We start from the raw sequence: 14,898 nt of genomic DNA on the forward strand, positions 1-14,898 counted from the left end.
TACTTTCAGCTTTTGGAGCTCCCTTAACTTCATTGGAGTCCCTTTTTGGTGGCTGTCCACCCTTTTGCAGATTTGGGACAGCCTTGTCCTTCCCCTTTTGAGCATGTCCATCTCTATAATTTTGCTTCAGCTTTTGCTCCAATTGTTCGGTGGCCAAAGCAGCTGAAATGAGCTGTTGTAGAGTGTGGTTTGGGTACAACTCCAAGCCCGATTGATAAACCGGTTGGAGTCCCGATTCAAACTTTCTCTTGCGTTCCTCATCATTTACCTGCATAATAGGGGAAACTTCCAAGAGTGTTTTCCAAAACTTGGATACATAAGCATGAACTGACTCACCTTCATTCTGCTTAACCCAATCCCACTTCTTGCGGATGTTCTTCTTGGCATTAGGGGGTAAGAATTGGACATAGAATCTAGTTTTAAATTCAGCCCAAGTGTCCACGGGAGTGCCTGAGAGCTTTTCTGCAAGCCACCAATGAGCGGCCGTGCCCTTCAAGAACATGCTGGCATGCCTCACCTTGGACTTTTCTGAAAAATCCTCATCACTAAAAGCAATGTCAAATTGGGAAACAAATGACATAACCTTGGAAGCATCAAACTCACCATGATATGTCTCGAACTTGACGGATTTGTCCCCGGCTTTGAATTCCTTTTGCTTATGAACATGATGCTCATAATCCCCATGCGTCCTCTTGATTCCACGTTCATGTGGATCAGCCCTGGCATCCATAGATGCTCCTGCATACTTAGGTGGCATACGTGGACGTGAAGCATGTGCTGTACCTGCATGCATGTGTGTAGCCCCACCACTATCTCTTGCAGCATAAGCATAATCCGGAGAGGATGTGGAGATGGGAGCATGAAGAAATGGCTCTTCATGGGAGAGTTCAACAGGTAAAGTAGTAGTACGGGGATGTCGGTGCTCTCTAAGCCCATGAGAAACCTGCAATGATGAAGAATGAGGCTTGTAACGATCATCTCTAGAAGTAATATTACCTTCATAGGCATGGCTATGCCTCCCATGTAAGGTAGAATCACGTCGGGATGTAATGGAAGGCTCCTCTTTGTGGACAGCAGATTTCAGCTTTGGAGAGGCTATCCCAGGCATGTCCACCAATGGAGATCTCTTTATAACAAGCTCCCCATCCTGGCCCTGCAATACATCACCCTTATCCACTAAGAATGAAAGAGCTAGCTCACGAGGTTTCAGCCCTGATCCACGAGCCAAAGCTTCAAAGTCTTGAAAGACGGTTGCCTCCTTTTTCTTTGCATCTAGCACTTGTTGAATGTGTGGGTCCTCACGTAGGCTGGCCAATTCCATCTCCCTGGCATGGAGAAGCTCTCGCATACGCTGAATTTCTGCATTCATGGCACTTGGCTCTTGCTCTTGCTCCTGCATTTTCTCCTTGCCACGGGACGGCTGTCCCAACCATACATGATCACGGGCATAAGGCATCCGTCCACTTGCTTGTGTTCCACTGGAGTGCCCCTTTGAATTTGGCACTTCCCTGCTACTTGCTTGGCTAGCCATAATAAGAGTAAAGTCACTAATGGAGAGTGGTCAGGAAGCCTTTGGATCGTCTCCCAATGTAGAAAAAGGAAGATCCGTGCTCTGATACCACTGAAACGAGACCCAAGCAGGGGTCACCCCTTCCTGGACTCACCTCTCCAGTTAGCACTCTATTATACACTCTTAAAAGACAATAGCACAAGACAAAATAGCAAAAAGTAATTAACAACTCTGAGCATAGATAGATGACACCACACTGAGGCCGGAACGGCCGGCCCCCCCCCAAGGAAATGATATTATTACTTGGGAGAATTTGTTACAAGTACACGGGCCCAAGGCCAGATTTCCAATAAGCAATGCACAATGAAAACAAAGTATCAAACCCAAACATGTTTGTTGATGCCGAGTCTGAAGTCACCAAGGGCTGCCCCGTCCATAGCACCTTCCAGAGTCACACTTCGCGTGCAATCCACCCGTCCCTGGCACTACGGATCACGCCGTGCCAGTCCTAGCGATGGGGCACCCTCACGGAGTTGACTCGGTGAATGGAAGAGGAGTCCAGACATAGGAGAGCAGGAGAATTCCTCATTCTTCGCGATGAAAATCTTCTGGAGCCACCGCACCTGCTGTTGTACCTGCTGTACGACCAGAATCAGCAATTAATGAAGGTACTGTACCTGCTGTACCTGCTGTACGACCAGAATCAGCAATTAATGAAGGTACTGTACCTGCTGTACCTGCTGTACCTGCTGGTGTACCTGCTGTACCTGCTGTACAACCAGAATCAGCAACTAATGATGATACTGTACCTGCTGTACCTACTGCTGTACCTGCTGTACCTGCTGCTGTACCTGCTGTACTTGCTGTACAACCAGAATCAGCAACTAATGATGGTACTATACCTGTTGTACCTGTTGTACCTGCTGCTGTACCTGCTGTACCTGCTGTACAACCAAAATCAGCAATTAATGATGTGCTCCAGCCTGTTTTCTCTAAATCCCAGCCAACAGTTGTGTTTTCTTCCTCCAAAATGCAAGGGAGAGGGCTGGAAGTGAGGCGCCTTCCTCCCATGCACATAATTGGGTGTGGTAGGTGGGGTAGGTGGCCAACCCCCACCCCACATGCTATAAAAGGGTGCCCAGGCCAAAAGAAAGTGCCCACACTTATAAAGTGTCCACCTACTTTTAATGAAGTATGAAACCTGTAAGTTATAAGACTTATAACTTAAAACTCTTATTAAAATAAGGATTTCCCACCTGTTCACACGCCACAAAACCTGTCAGAAGACAAGGCATTCCACGGCTCACGGGAGGGCGTCCCCGACCCCTGAGCTAGACACACATGTCAGGCATGCAAACAAAACCAGTTCACGCGAAAACATTTCAAAGGCAGGCAAACATGAGTGCACAATGCAACATTGTTAAAGGATAATCTCCGTTCATGTACTTGCACAATACTTGACATTTCCGGGCACAAACAGGCCCACCGGAAAGTCAATTCCAGGTACACACACAGTGTACAATCCACCCGTCCCTGGCACTACGAATCACGCCGTGCCAGTCCTAGCGGTGGTAATCCAGAAACATACACCGTGTGCAATCCACCCGTCCCTGGCACTACGAATCACGCCGTGCCAGTCCTAGCGATGGAGCACCACTACGGAGTATGCTCATCCAGAGCCCAAAGCTCACACAAGAAGATAAGAGGACCATTAGATAGCTCAATGGTGACACTCATCCCATCCATAGTCTGCTACCAATGAACTACGAACACATCACGTCCATAGATTTGTCAAGCTGTTCCATGCCAGATGCATGTGCCTTGAACTCCGACACACGGGTCCAAATCACCAAAACGGGAGCACAGACTGCCCCTCTCCGCCACTCACATGCCTCTCTCTGGCTGAAGCACGTGGTAGCATCCATCCACCAAGCTAGAATGCTGGAGCATGTGCCAGTGTAGTCCTCGCCACACCGGCAGACGCCGTAGCATCCCTGTTAGAATCACTGTCACTGTCATCCTCGTCAGCTTTGCCTTTGCCTTTGTCATTCGTCGAGCCTTGAGCTTTAGCTTTGGATTTGCAATCCCGAGCCAAATGCCCTCGCTTTCCGCACTTATAACAACGGCTCCTAGACTTCTTATTGGATTCCGATGCAGTATGTGCCGATTCTACATCCTTCGGAACTCGAATCTTGTCTTGGGAAATGAGCACTGCTTCCTCCTCAATGAGAAAAGAGCTGAGATCATCAAATTCCAGCTTTTCCTTCGTGACTTGTAAGCGTAATGCCCTCGAGACCATCTCGTACTCCTCAGGCAACTTCGTAAGAACCAAGGCAGCTAACTGGGTACTAGTTAACGCACTATTCATAGCCGATAACTGATCATGGATAACCTTTGCCTTCATTAGAAATGACTATAGAGGTCCCGGCTTCAAACTTGATGGAAAACAACTGGCCGAGAAGGGTTACTGCTCGCATTGTTGAGTCTCGATCAAACATTCCTGCAAGCTTTGACCACATTTCCTTGGCAGTCTTTAAAGTCTGAATGGCAGGGGAAATTTCCTTGGTGAGAGATTCTGCAATCGCCGACATTGCCTTCGCATTGTGAGCATCCCAATCCACAAGAGATTTGAGAAACTCCTCCTCCTGAAGACGTGTGAACCGATTGCTATCCCTTCGGGGACGTTCCTCCGAGCCATCAACAATGTCCCATAAGCCTTTTCTGCTAAACCATAGCCTCATGATCAAGTTCCAATGCGCATAATTGTCGCCATTCAGTTTGTCGTCCTTGCTCGAACACGGGAGTCCCATCTCGAAAACTCCGTCCACCTCTTCTCAGTCGACCCGGTCTGCCCGCTTCAAAGTTTGCCAAGCACAGAGAGCAGTAGCGTTTTTATGAAACGCTGCAAGAGCCACGTATATCGCTTCTTCTCCTCCGCGCTCTCTGCCGCCTTGTAGTGGCCACCTTCAACACCTTGCGCTGCCTGCACCTTGCTGTAGTGCTTAACTTCTGCCTTGTTACAGCCGCCAAGACACTCGCATTGCTGCTTGCTCTGTCTGCAAGGAAACGCAGCTGCCAATACTTGGCTGCCCTGCTTTGCCACCTGCAACAAAAACCGCGTGCTGCTTTTGGTGTGCAAGCTTGTGCCACCCAGAAACGCAGCCTGGTGCTCACTTCCTTAGCAGGCCGCCTTGTTGCAGCCGCCAACACCTTCGCTATTGTGCTCTGCCACTTGAAAAAAAACGTTGAAACGCTGCCGCCCTTTGAGGTCTTGTGTCACCTTCGAAGCATGTAGCATAGACACGCGAGCTGCCCTCTGTCTCTCTTTGCCACCACAGTGCTGCAGCAGCCACCTTCTCCAACTCCTCCATGCATAGTTGTCACGGTACGAAAATACGATACGGTACGGTACGATACCGTACGGGAATATTCGGTACGATATGAAATTTTGGGATACGGTACGATAAAATACGGTTTTTATTTTTTACACTTACAAGCTATGGAGCTTCAAGCTTGAATGTGAGGGAAGATTGGGAGGGGAGGAGTCTACAGTGCTTGAGAAACCAGTACATGGATATGTGTCTCTCCCGGTTGGATCTCCCGATTGTCTCCAAAAAAGAACCTGGATGGGTAATGCAATACCAAAGGTCTCCCAGTGTAGCGTTTATGACTAAGGGACCGTCCTTGCACAAATACGAGGAGTGCATCTAGGGTGATAAGTTTAGGGACTCCTCTCTAGATCAAAATGGCCATGTCCAAATGTTCTCCCTTGTGCATAACTTGAGAATCTAATTGTCTAGCCTACCTATACCAGGGATCCCCAAGTGATGTAGCAAGATTCTCTCATCCTACCAATCAAGTGTACACTACCAGTCTACCTCACCAGATTTTTTAGGTCTCTCCACAACCCCATATGGAATACTGAGTGGACACGAAAGTTGCGAAGTATTGCGAGCATTTGGGATCTTCGTAAAGCAGGGTTTCTATTTTTTTTAAGCATTTGGAAATTTTTTTTCAAGGGAAAAAAATTTTTGGGGAAAAAAAAAAAAAAACCTAACTCGTACCGTACGATATCGTACGAATTCGTACGGTATCCTACCATACGACTCGTACGTACGAATAGGTTCGTACGCGTACGAGAAACAACTATGCCTCCATGTGCCCAAGAATCAACGAGCACTCAGCTCTGATACCATGTCAGAATCGAGCATGCGGAAGTTTGAATACACGTAGAGAGAGAGAGAGAGAGAGAGAGAGAGAGAGAGAGAGAGAGAGAAGTTGACGCAGAGAGAGAGAGAGAGAGAGAGAGAGAGAGAGAGAGAAAGGTTGGCGAACAACGCTTGAACTTGATATTAGCAATGAATAGATGAAATAATACAATGATGGGCATGGGTATTTATACCCTCATGATGGAAATGGCCGACTCATGTAGCATAAACTAAATAATAATTTATACCCTTTACTAAGCCTCGTTCCCACATGAGATACTACTTTTAACAGGAATATCCTATCCATCATACGATTAAAGGTGGCAGGAGCATTGGTGAGACCAAAAGGCATCACCAAAAATTCATATAATCCAAAAGCTGTCCTGAATGCAGTTTTATGGACATCTTGTGACACCACTCGTATTTGGTGATAACCACTCTTCAAATCAAGACGGTTGAAACAAGCCGAACCATCAAGCTTATCCACAATGTCATCAATACGCGGAATTGGAAATCTATTCTTGATGGTAAGCTTATTTAAAGCTCTATAGTCCACATACATGCGGAATGACCCGTCTTTCTTTTGAACAAGAAGCACGGGAGAGCAATAAGGTGAGGAACTAGGTTGAACCAAACCTTTCTCTAAAAGCTCATTTACCTGCTTCATGATCTCTTCTTGTTGTGCAGCACTCACACGGTATGCGGGTTTGTTGGGTGGAGAACTGCCTGGCACAAGATCTATGCGATGATCCTCGGGCCTTTGGGGAGGTAATTCACCTGGCAATGCATCAGCAAAACAATCGTTGAATGCATGAAGAAAATTCAGCCTATCGTAAGTCATAGCACCACATTTTGATGACTTGGTACAATGCTATCACGAACAAAAACCAAGTACGCAGAAAGACTCTTTTTCATTGCTTTATTAATCTGGATGTGAGATACAAGTGGGATGGAATCCCCTTCCTTGCCGGCATCAATGAAATGCATGCGGCCTCTATGCATAAAAGAAATCATGTTTTCCTTGTACTCTTTGCGGGACTCAAGCCTATGATGCCATGGCTTGCCCAGTAATACATCACATCCATTAAGTGGTGCAACTAGGAAATGCTCATTATCAAGGTAACCCTGGATATGTATACGCAACTTCTCTATTAGTGGAGTAACCTGCACCTCTTTACCAACAAAGGCAGCTTCTGCTTCAATCTGAGGTCCCATGTTCTCAACTTCAATACCCAAGGCAGCTGCCATTTGAATAGAGATGAAGTTATCGGTTGCACAATCATCAAACATGAATAAGGCGGACTGATCCTTGATTTGACTCCATGCTTTGTATACTATGGAAAGCCCAACCATGCAGAGGAGGATTTTCTTGTAAGAAAAAAATCCCTAAAGACCTTACTGGCCAGAGAATCAGAATCAAAGGCCTTACTTTTAGAAGAATCAGAATCAAGTGAAGATGAAGCAAAGGAAGAAAAAGGAACCTCAATTAAGCCCACAACTACTTTGAAGATAGCTACGATTTCCGCTCTTTTGCATCATGTTTTGTGTTTCCCAGCACATCGGGAACTGCATGCACATTAGCCTTGGTTTGCTTATCCTCATGCTTTGGTTTGCGGTCAGGGCATTGTCGAAACATGTGCTCTTTGCTGCCACAAGAAAAACATTTTCCCTCCTTGGCATATTGCTCCCTTTACTCGAGGGTCAAGCCAAATTTATTCTTCTTTGGGCCATGATCTTTAGATGAGGTATTTTCAGCTTTACCTCCCTTTTGGGTCTCTCGAAAGTTCTTTTTAGGTGGCTGTCCACCTTTTTGCAAATTTGGGACAGCCTTGTCTTTGCCCTTTGAACCGCCTTGATCTTGCTTAATTTTGAGCACCAATTGCTCGTAGCAAGAGCAGAAGCTATAAGCTGTTGCAAAGTATGTTTCGGGTGTAATTCAATGCCCGAACGATAAGCAGGTTGCAATCCGGAGCGAAACTCTTCCTCTTTCTTTTATCCTCAGTGATTTGCATAAAAGGAGTTACCTCAAGCAACACTTTCCAAAACTTATTGACATACTATTGCACACTTTCATTATCTCTTTGCTCAAGTCTATCCCACTTTTGGGTGAGAGTTTGCTCCGCATTAGGTGGCAAGAACTGAGCATAAAATCTATCCTTAAACTCTTTCCAGGTGCAAATGGGATCTTTGGTGATCTTTTCAGTGATCCACCAATTAGCAGCGATCCCCTTCAAGAACATGCTAGCATGGCGTACTTTAGACTTCTCAGTGAAGTCCTCATCGCTAAAAGCAATGTCAAACTGTGCCACAAATGCTAACACTTTGGAAGCATCATGCTCTCCATGAAAAACATCAAACTTAACGGACTTGTCACCTGCTTTAAATTCCTTGAGCTTTCTGGCATGAGGCTCATGGTCCTCTCTTTTTCTTTTCCCCTTTTCCAACGGGGCAGCCCTATCTGCATGGGCTTCATGGGCCATCATGGAAGCTTCATGAAGCACGATGGCATGTGCTCCACGAACTTGAGAATCAGATGCATGTGACTTTCCTGCATAAGGCAATGTCTCTCCATGAGACAACTCAATAGGCAAAGCTCTTCTAGTGGCAGACCTATCACCCCCTCCATGGGATACATGTCTTGAATGCATGTGACCATCATGCTCTCCATGAGCACTAGCATACATATACCTGTCAGCCTTTGTGCCTTGTGGAGAAGATGCATGACGAGAGGTGACTGTCACCTCTTCCCTTTGCATGAATGACCTCAACCTTTGAGATGCGGGATCTCCATGCTTCAAGTGAGGTAGATTTCTGAATTTCAGCTCTCCATCTTCCCCCTCTTTGATGTCACCTTTGCGGAGGAGGTAGGAAAGTGCCAACTCCCTTGGCTTCTTGCCCACTTCCCGTGCCATGGACTCAAAAGTCACGTCTACCATTGCATCGGCTTTCCTTGCTTCAATGGCACTTTGCACATGGGGATCCTCATGCAAAAATTTCAGCTCTTGCTCTTGTGCCTGCAAAAGCTTTCTCATATGTTCCAATTCAGCCCTCATTGCATCAGGCTCTTCTTCTTACATGACTATCTTTCCTCGAGACAGTTGTCCCCTTGAATCACTATCATTTACCCTCTCAAGGGGCTTGTGCCTTCCCTGTAAAGCATCAGAACCACGCGAGGCACTAGATGGGCCCCTCGAATTAGGCACTTCCAAAGATTTACCTTGGTTGTCCATTGTGTTAAGTGTGCTAGAAGCGGGGTGTCCAATACACAGGTTCGTTTCCCCACTAAGAAGAGGGAAATAACCGTGCTCTGATACCAATGAAACCGATCCCGTCAAGTGGGAATAGACTCCGTTGGACACCCACACGCGTAATAGCACAACTTAAATATCACAATTTGAATGGACAACTTAATAACAACTGAAAACTGAAATGAAATGAAATGTTGATCAATGGACACCAACACTGGGGCCGGAACGGGCCGACTCCCCCCTCAATATATGATATATTATTGGGAGTATTTAAAAGATACAATGCTCCATGGGTTCAATGAACTAGATGATGTCCATGTACAACTAAGATGAATACAGTTACGAAACAAGAGACTCGAAGTAGATGTTCGAAGGAGAGCAATCTACTTGAGTAGTTTAGTCTCTAGGGTCCTGTGCCTTCACTGGAATCCGCAGAGCGCACCCCACTGGTGTTCCAGGACCACGCACAAACAGGCTCCCGTAGTACTAACGCCTGGCTCTCCCGATCTCGGCACCCAAGGACCGTGGTTCTCCAGAAGCTTGGAGTACCCGGCACCGAACGGGCGTTAGCAGCAGAGAGTAACCCTTATCAAATTTACATCAAAGTCCCTTACTTAAATCTCAATCCACTTACCTGTAGTCCGCTAGTGGAAGACAAATACCCGAGGCGTCTACGTGCAGCTACTAGAGATGGACACCAAGGCGCAGCAATCTACTGGTAAGAGGGAAGAGTATGCAGCCGCCTGGAGATCTGAGCGCAGCCACCTTGAGAGTGGAGAGGAGGCCTGGGCGCAGCCACCTGTGGAGGTCTGGGGGCGCAGCCGCTTGTGGAGGAGGACGCAGCCGCCTGTGCAGTCACCTGTGGAGGAGGGCACAGCTGCTTGTAGAGGGTGCACAGCCGCCTGTGGAGGGGAGGCGCAGCCGCCTGCAGAGGGGAGGCGCAGCCGCCTGCAGACAGCTTGTGGAAGGGTGCGGCTGTGACCGCCTGTGGAAGGGTGCGGCTGTGACCGCCTGTGTAGAGAGCGCAGCCCACCAGCGTGCAGCAACCTGAGGGCAAGCGGAGAGATGGCTTGTGTGTAGTCCACCAACGTGCAGTTATCTGAGAGCAGCCCCCGGAAAACTGTGCGCAGCTGAATTTATGCAAGAGGAGGTTCACTCCTAAGCGATCGAAGAGGGTGCATGATAAGGAGCTGGCCGGCCCTCCACAGTTGCATGGAGGCGGCCAGTTCCAAAGTCCCAAGGTGAGGGGTGGGTAGGTGGCCATGCACCCACCCCCACACGTAGGATTAAGAGTGGGGCTTCCCTCTCCACCTTGACCCATACGTGGGTGCCCATAATGGATACCCACCCTATCAAGGACATCATTAATTATTTGGGAGGGTGCCCACTCTTTAATGAATGTGAACTTACAACCTTATAAAAAATAAAGTTAGAAAGAAAGCTATAAAATAAACAATTGCAATATACTTACCACCTGTTCACACGCAACAAAACTCGTCGGAAGACAGTGCAAACTTCACGACTCATTGACAGGCGTCCCCGCTCAGTAAGTGGCACGTCAAACAGGCAAACAAAAAAATACAAGTCATGCGAAAACAATTCTAAACATGCAAAACATGAATGCATGTGCGAACAGTATCATGGACATATCTCCCGTTCATGGAACAAGTACTAAACATCTGTCGGGCACAATGATGGCACGACAAAAAACATAAATCTCGGTCTTCCTATGGAGTGACAGTCCCATAGGTAAGACACACATCTAGGCAAGAGCCTTCCTATGGAGTGACAATCCCATAGGCAAGACACGGCACAAATACTAGCTCTTCCATGGCGTGACAATCCCATGGATAGAACACGGTCCATGTCATACACGGGTGGCACCAGTCTGGCTCCCGTCCATGTTATGCAAAAATACTGGCACCTTCACATGAGACACCGGTTTGGCCTCAAGTGAACGAGACATGAATCTGGAGATGGACCAAATGGTCGGCCAATTGGTGACACCGTCATGGCTCCCTAGCCTCAAAGTGGTTGCTGCAAATTGCAATGGGCCTTGGCCTGAGGCCTCAACATGGGCGCCAGCCATCCTCATTTTTTATTAACCACATCTTTCCACTCAACCTAAAACTCTCCACCCCCGATCTTCTGGTCCCCCCCTTCTGATCACTGTTTCCTTCCCCTTCCTTTTTTGCAACTGAAGATATACATCCATGAAGGAGCCACACAAGAGAAGACAACCAACACCCCCCCCCCACACACACACACACACCAAAAACACTCTAAAAGTTGACTCAACTGATACCAATGCACACAAGTTTTACCTCGTCCATCTGTTTGACAAAACATCATAGCAATGTACATCAGCCGTAGCTCCAGCCAATCCTGGAAAAGAGAAAGATTCCACAATTTCTCAAAAAGCTGCTCTGATACGCAACGGCAAAGGTATGAGAAAAACGTGGTCAAGGCTCTACAGCAAGCCAATAACAGAATTTTAAATAAAAACCCTTACTGATGCCAGCATTGCCGCTGGGGGTCTGAGGGCCGGCCTGAGCTGAGCTGCCTTCCAGGGCGGTGGCACCACCAAAGAGAATAAGCCGTGGCCCGATGTATGAAGCAGAGCCTTCTTCGCCAACGGCAGCAACAGCAGTTAGCGTATGACCGCAGCGAGGGCCAGGCCCATCATCTTTCTTCTCGATCACGGAAGTGAGGACTTGGTAAGGCGGGGCAGGCTTAGGACTGGCCGGAACCGCTTGTTGATGGCCTGCCGCTCCATTATGCTGCTGTTGTTGCTGCCCTTGCCCTGAAGGCTGTACCTGCGACGGAGCCATTTGCTGCTGGTGAGATGGTGACGATGGCAGCGATTGAGCCCAGGGCGGGAGCGGAAGAGGCGATCCTGGATGTCGCTGCTCGCTTCCGACGCCCGATTCCACTTCCATGGCCTACTGTGACCTAGAAAACCTGCGATGGCCGCCGATTGGCAGCGCATAGTGACCGCCGCCCCATCCACCGTGCTTCAAAAAAGGAGCTACATGGGAGCTCCGATACCCTAGAAAATGAGCAGGCTAGGTACAGATTGGTGCAGAAATGGCAAGTGCGGAGGGTCTGAGAAAACCTTGCAGGAGATCAGAAAACATCAAGCGGGATGTGCGAGGAGGTCAGAAAAACCCTAGAGGCACGGAGATGACGATTTTAGAAGCTGAGCGAGTGCAGGGATGGCGGGATCAGGTGGCTCTGAGGGATGGCAAAGCTGTGTGCAGATGCAGCAGCTCTGCAGAAACAGACCAGAAGGAAAGTGGAAAAGAGGAGGGAGAGGGAGAGATAGACCTTTCGTCGTAGAATCCGAAAGAACACCCTGAACCCAAGTTACCAAGGACACCCTGCAGAATTAACCCCGGTTAATGGAGTAAACCGCAGCCGCTTTCTCTGGGAGCCCCATTGCCCGAGCCTCTTCCGAGCCGCCACGTGTCCCCTGTTGGGCCCTGTTTCCACCGGCTCGGTGGATCACCGAGGCTGGGCCCCTTGGCAACCGTATTGGCTCTGATTCATCGTTTGTCGGGAGAGAGAATCTTCTTTATGCCCTACAAGTGTTCACACTTTGGTCAAGCGAGAACGGCCTCTAACTTCTAAGTCATGACCTCATGACCTCTCTCTGGAAAGACATATTGATATGAGCCTTTTATTCTAGATGCACAATTTGCCACCTCACCAATTCTCCACAAAAATGCTCACTTTTATTTCACCGTCCAAACTCTTGAATGACCCATCATACATCGCACTTTCGCTTTCCACAAAAAGCTGACTCGTCAAAATTTGTAGTCCCACATGTCACACTTTGATCAGGAATTTACTCCCCCCTGGCAGCTTAGGCCTAATCCTTGTCATTCTTCTAAGTTCTCATATACATATTTTTTCCCCAAATTTATCATGTGGTATGCCCTATGCACAAAACCTTTTACTTGCATTACAAGTGGCACTAAGCTTGAAGAACATTTATTCTCATTTTGAGGAGATTCTCGAGGGGAAGATTGTGGGAGGGACTCTTCAATCACCCTATGCTAGCCTTGAGCTCTTTGAATAGATAATACCTACATATAAGTGCTCCTTGAGTTAAAAGACCCTTGCCTAATCCGTTGTTATGGTTTTACATCAAAATGCTTGCCTGCCTCATGGTTATGGCAGCTCTTGTGCCTCTCGTATGATAGTATACAAAGTGATGACAATTGGCTTAACTCAAATTTTGTAGGAGCACACTCAAGTAAGCATCACAAAAAAACTTTCTTGGGATATATAGAATCTACCTCACAAACACAAATGACATCACTTCATGCAACCATGCACAAGTACTTTTTATCAACTTCACATCTTGTATGCACTTCATGTGGTAATAAGCTTGATTTATAACCCTTCAACATTGGCACAAGAACTTGAATGTGGACAAATACATGTTGCTTTTGTGATGTGTATCTATGAATCTAAGCTTTACGGCTTCACATTGAATTGTTTAATGGTTTCCAATAAAAACAGAAGGAGATTAAAAGCTAGCCCCATTGTGCATACATACACAACACCAGAAGTCTTCTCTCTTTCAAAGGTGTACACTTCTTTAGATATGTCTCTTGGACCTTTAATACTTTTTAGTACTCTTATTTATTTAAGCATCATATTCCCCATTATGACTTGTAGCATGAACTTCACTTTGGAACTATTGACCTTTATAAGTCAACAATAAAAGAAACAAGAGAGTTTGTGTAGAAACCAAAAAAATACCTCTTAGCACATAAAAGACCTTCATCAAGCTTCCCATGAAAAATTGTGCCTTCTTAGACAACATGTTATAAAGCAATTGAAGTGCAATAAGAGCCTGCAATTAAAGTGCAATATGAGCCTGCACACATAAAAAGAACAACATAACAAACCCAATGCGGTTTGAAATCAAGAATTCCCTACTAGTGAAATGCCTTGGAAGTTGGCTAACAATGGCTCATGAATTACTTCAAATATTCTTGAAAACATAAGCAAAAAACACAAGAACAAGAGACAAGCATGGGGTACAATCTTCCCCCTTCCCGACCCCCAAAAATGTGAGTAGCTCCCTCTTTACATGTGGGTATTTAGAATTATATTTCTAAAAAGTAGCCCAAGGAGCCAATAATATTCTTCCCTATCAAATTGGGCTTTTCTTTTACATAAATAAGCACATGCCCATGCATATAAGGTTTTGCATAAAATAAATGACTAATGCATGTAAGCTTATGAATCGATGCCCCAACCATACAAAATGGATGAAATAATATCCACAAACATGGCACACGACCAAACAATAGAAACCATCAATGCGGCACCTTAGTCATCACACTGCTCATCACCTACCTCACCAATGTTAAACCATGATAGTTAAAAATAATTAATTAGAATCTATCCAATCAATCCCAACATGACGATATAAAATAGACATAAACACATACAATAGTTGATGTTCACGCGTTACGTGCAAACCATCATCAATGTGGCACCTCGGTTGACGTGCTCACACCCAACATTAACCATGCTAGTTAAAATAATTAATTAAAATTCATATAATTAATCTCAACATGACGACATAAAATAGGCATAAACACATCCACTAGCTTAGTATTTAATGCAGTGATCACCCACGTAATACCAATAATAATACCATGGCCCCAAATAGCATGGCCTCAAATGTATATACCAATAACACTAGCATGTTTATTAATGTGGTATCACCCCCACGATACCAACTATGGTACAATGGTATCTTAGACATCCATGATCAACCATAGAGTGAACTTCCTAACATCCCTCTAGTAGCTTCTTCCAATGAAAACTCCCAACACTTTACGTTCTTTGACACATTTATTTGCTTTCTTTGACTCTTACACATGGTTTGAGATAGGGAATTGGCGGTTGA

The 14,898-nt window shown here is 46.3% G+C and overlaps 1 protein-coding gene across 1 annotated transcript in view; it reads right to left on the bottom strand.

Annotated features, from left to right (window-relative positions):
- The window catches only part of LOC147624607 (serine/threonine-protein phosphatase BSL3-like), a 50,331-nt gene extending 37,964 nt beyond the window's left edge, over nucleotides 1-12,367 (bottom strand). The window contains exons 1-2 of the mRNA XM_086819624.1: nucleotides 11,479-12,367; nucleotides 11,291-11,351 (exon numbers count right to left, since the gene is read on the bottom strand). Coding sequence (XP_086675750.1) covers nucleotides 11,291-11,351; nucleotides 11,479-11,905 — 488 coding nt within the window. The 5' untranslated portion in view covers nucleotides 11,906-12,367. The remainder of the gene's footprint in view (nucleotides 1-11,290; nucleotides 11,352-11,478) is intronic.
- Nucleotides 12,368-14,898: the final 2,531 nt, after the last annotated feature.

The sequence above is a fragment of the Cibotium barometz genome, chromosome 25, assembly GCF_041138505.1.
Source record: "Cibotium barometz isolate CiBa-2024 chromosome 25, ASM4113850v1, whole genome shotgun sequence".
Lineage (NCBI taxonomy): Eukaryota > Viridiplantae > Streptophyta > Polypodiopsida > Cyatheales > Cibotiaceae > Cibotium > Cibotium barometz.